At 37.5% G+C, this 2,129-nt stretch overlaps 1 protein-coding gene across 1 annotated transcript; it reads right to left on the bottom strand.

Moving 5' to 3' along the window:
* Positions 1–952: 952 nt before the first annotated feature.
* LOC311175289 (olfactory receptor 4F3/4F16/4F29-like) lies at positions 953–1,891 on the bottom strand (the record flags this gene model as incomplete). The annotated part of the gene is made up of 1 exon (XM_084240186.1): positions 953–1,891. One exon carries the CDS (start codon positions 1,889–1,891, stop codon positions 953–955), a length of 939 nt encoding a protein of 312 aa, XP_084096312.1.
* Between the last annotated feature and the right edge of the window lie 238 nt (positions 1,892–2,129).

Raw genomic sequence — 2,129 nt, 5'->3', positions numbered from 1 at the left:
ATAATATCAATCAATGGGAGGAATCGATTAGTTTTCTCTGAGTTTCTGTTTCTGGGACTTGCCCATTCATGGGAGAAGCAGTTTCACTCCCTAGGTTTCTCCTCTGTGCTCTGTGTGGGGAAAAATGACAGCTGTTTTCTGTGACCACTGATCCTCAAATACGTTCCCTATGTACTTCCTACTGCTAGTCTCTACTTCACTGAGGTGAAAACATGCTGTTTTATATTGCCCAAAATGATTCATGACTCTTCTTTAGAGGCTGCGCAGCAAATATCTCATTCAGCCTTATAAAGGCATCTATAAAAATCCTGTAACTAGCATCACACTTGATGAGAAACACTAAATGCTTTTCACACAAGAGCAGAAACATGTCAAGGATGTTCACTCTAAACACTTCCATTCAGCATTGTACTGAATGACCTAGCAAGGCAACAGACATGAATAAAATAATTCCTTACCAGAATAGAGGAAAAAATGTCTTTATTTGCTGACAACATGTTCATCAAAATAAAATGCTATTAAATCCATTTAAAAGCTAGTAAAAGTAACAAATTTTCAAGTGTATAATGTCAATAAACAAAAATCTAATTTCTATTTAACAACAAAAACTACAAATTGATATAAAAAATACTATTTAAAATAGCATCAAAATTGAAATACTTAGCAATGAAAGTCAGAAAAGAAAAGAAAAACAAGTAATCAACAAGACCTGTTCACCAAGTTATTATTATAACTATATAATATTGCTGAAAATAATTCAATGGGGCTTACATAGATAGGGAGATAAATTATTTTAATGCGACACTCCTCATAAGGTATGAATACATTCATTGATTAAGAATTATGGTACACCTAAATCACTATTTGATGCCTCGTGATTCCTAAATTTAAAGTATGAAAGAAGGGAAGACAAGGATACACCATTGTTAGTGAAAAAGTTTTAACATATCATTTATGGAATCTTCCTGTAAGTTACAAGCTGTTTGCACACTCTTTTCATTGCTGCCTTCATTTCCTTATTCCTGAATGTATAGATAACTGGATTCAGAAAAGGTGTGACAACTGCATCAAAAATAGCAAGATACTTGTCCATTTGTGAATTGGGGTGTGGCCATGAATAGATAAATATGGTTGGACCAAAGAACAAAATGACCACAGAGATATGAGCTGACAGTGTGGAAAGAGCCTTGGATGAGCCACCTGAGGAAGTTTTACAAACAGTAAACAGGATGAAAATGTAGGAGATGATGAGTATGAGGAAAGAACCAACACAGATAAACCCACTGTTGGTAGTTACCATAAACTGCAATTTGTAGGTATCTGTACAGGCCAGCCTGAGGAGGCGGGGAAGGTCACAGTAATAGCTGCCCAATACATTCGGACCACAGAAGGGTAAATTAATAATAAACGCCAGTTGGAAGAATGAGTGACTGACACCAAGGGCACAGGCAGCAGCCAGAAATAAAATGCAGGCTCTTGGACTCATGATGGTCAAGTAGTGGAGAGGCTTACATATGGCCACATATCTGTCAAAGGCCATAGCAATGAGCAGCACCATCTCCACACCGCCAATGAAATGGATAAAGAAGATCTGAGTAATGCAGCCTCCAAAGGAGATGACTTTACGCTTCCTGAAAAGGTCATAAAGCATCTTGGGTGAGGTTACAGAGCAAGTTCCCATGTCAATGAAAGATAGACTGGCAAGTAGGAAGTACATGGGAGAATGTAAATGAGGATCAATGGTCACAGAAAACACAATGAGGGTGTTCCCAGTCATGCTTGCCACATAGAGCACAGTGGTGAACACCATTAGAAGAAGCTGCAGCTCCCATGAATGCGTGAGTCCCAGTAACACAAACTCAGACACAACTGAGTGATTCCCTCCATCCATTGATCCAGCCAATTCGGGTGCAACTGAAATTACGAGAACCAGGAAAGTGAGAAAAGAAATTTTGATCATTAGAGATGACAGTGGAATTAATTATTTACATTGTTCACATTACAAATATGAATGACTGGGTAATCCAATTCTTGGCACTTACTAAATAATGTTGAAGATGATGACAGTGATGATGATGATGATGACATAGTATAACTCAAGAGATTATATCATGATGATAAATAGCAGT

Source organism: Talpa europaea (assembly GCF_964194135.1).
Source record: "Talpa europaea genome assembly, chromosome: 8".
Taxonomy (NCBI): Eukaryota; Metazoa; Chordata; class Mammalia; order Eulipotyphla; family Talpidae; genus Talpa; species Talpa europaea.
The sequence above is the reverse complement of the archived record's forward strand: the minus strand, read 5'-3'. Positions and strand labels throughout refer to the sequence as shown.